Source organism: Amphiura filiformis, chromosome 14 (genome assembly GCF_039555335.1).
Source record: "Amphiura filiformis chromosome 14, Afil_fr2py, whole genome shotgun sequence".
Lineage (NCBI taxonomy): Eukaryota > Metazoa > Echinodermata > Ophiuroidea > Amphilepidida > Amphiuridae > Amphiura > Amphiura filiformis.
The window spans coordinates 13243835-13244926 of NC_092641.1; the positions used below are offsets into that span (position 1 = coordinate 13243835).

General features: G+C 32.5%; 1 protein-coding gene across 1 annotated transcript in view; it reads left to right on the forward strand.

The window, feature by feature from the left end:
- Window positions 1-649, forward strand: part of LOC140169735 (uncharacterized) — a 3102-nt gene extending 2453 nt beyond the window's left edge. Inside the window, exon 3 of the mRNA XM_072193029.1 lies at window positions 192-649. Within this exon, the coding sequence (XP_072049130.1) occupies window positions 192-258 (67 nt within the window). The 3' untranslated portion in view covers window positions 259-649. The remainder of the gene's footprint in view (window positions 1-191) is intronic.
- Window positions 650-1092: the final 443 nt, after the last annotated feature.

Genomic DNA, 1092 nt, shown 5'->3' on the forward strand with positions numbered 1-1092 from the left:
GATTCTAAATATGTCATTTTTTTAATCTAAATAGTGAAGGTAAAGGTGAAAAATACATTTTCATCCAATACCTGTCATTTCCAAATTAAAGTTCAAAGAATATTTTGACTACATTTTACCAATGATGACTCATTATACAGTACTAATTGATTTTTATTAATTTATTATTATTGTCCTACTTTTTCTTACAGATTTATGACTCTTTTGAAACGCATCAACGGACAGCTTAAAGATTCCACCTCTGTTGTTTTTGCGTAAAATGTATTATTTAACATTAATGAGCATGCTTTGGTGTGGGCGGAATTATTCTTGTGTCATATTTCACTAGTGAACATTTATGAGAATTCTTTCAAAAGCGTTGTTGGACACATCAACTAATGAGAATTGAAAAGTTTCTTATCATAATGAACGAGAAATACTAATTAACACGTGAACAAATTTTTGTCGAATTGTCATCCGATTCAGTATTGAAAAAATTCTCATTATAAATTACATTTCCACTGGTGTGTAAAGTTGCGAAACATCACCGAGCTTCTTCTCGGTGGGGATACCGACACAAGTAGTCAGCAATTTTAATGCTATCAGTGGCATTAACGTAAATTTATATTCATTAATAAACGCTTAATGTGGTACTACACACCTTGATAAATTTGTGACTCTATTTGCATTTTTCTCAAAACATAATAACACACTGGTTGCAAAAGTTATGTATATTATAGGGGCAAGGAATCCAGTTACTACACTGGGATTTCAGTGACTCAAGACAAGCGGTACGTTATTTATGATAAGAAAAGAGGTACCGCTAGAATGTACCTCATTTCATAACATATATAATGAACCACTTGCTCCGCAGCCGACTGATGATGAATCTATTAAACATGGCGGGAACAATCGCCATGCACATTATACACACATGGGTGCATCCTGCTTATAACGCAGGGTAATACATTCAAAAGTAGTGTAAACACATTGTTTATCGTTATGGTAATTAAAGCCATGTTTTAACATTTGCTGAGGAGGACGCCCTCAATATTTTTCAAAATTCTGTTTTTTACACGATTGTTATGTACTATTATATATAGTACACATATT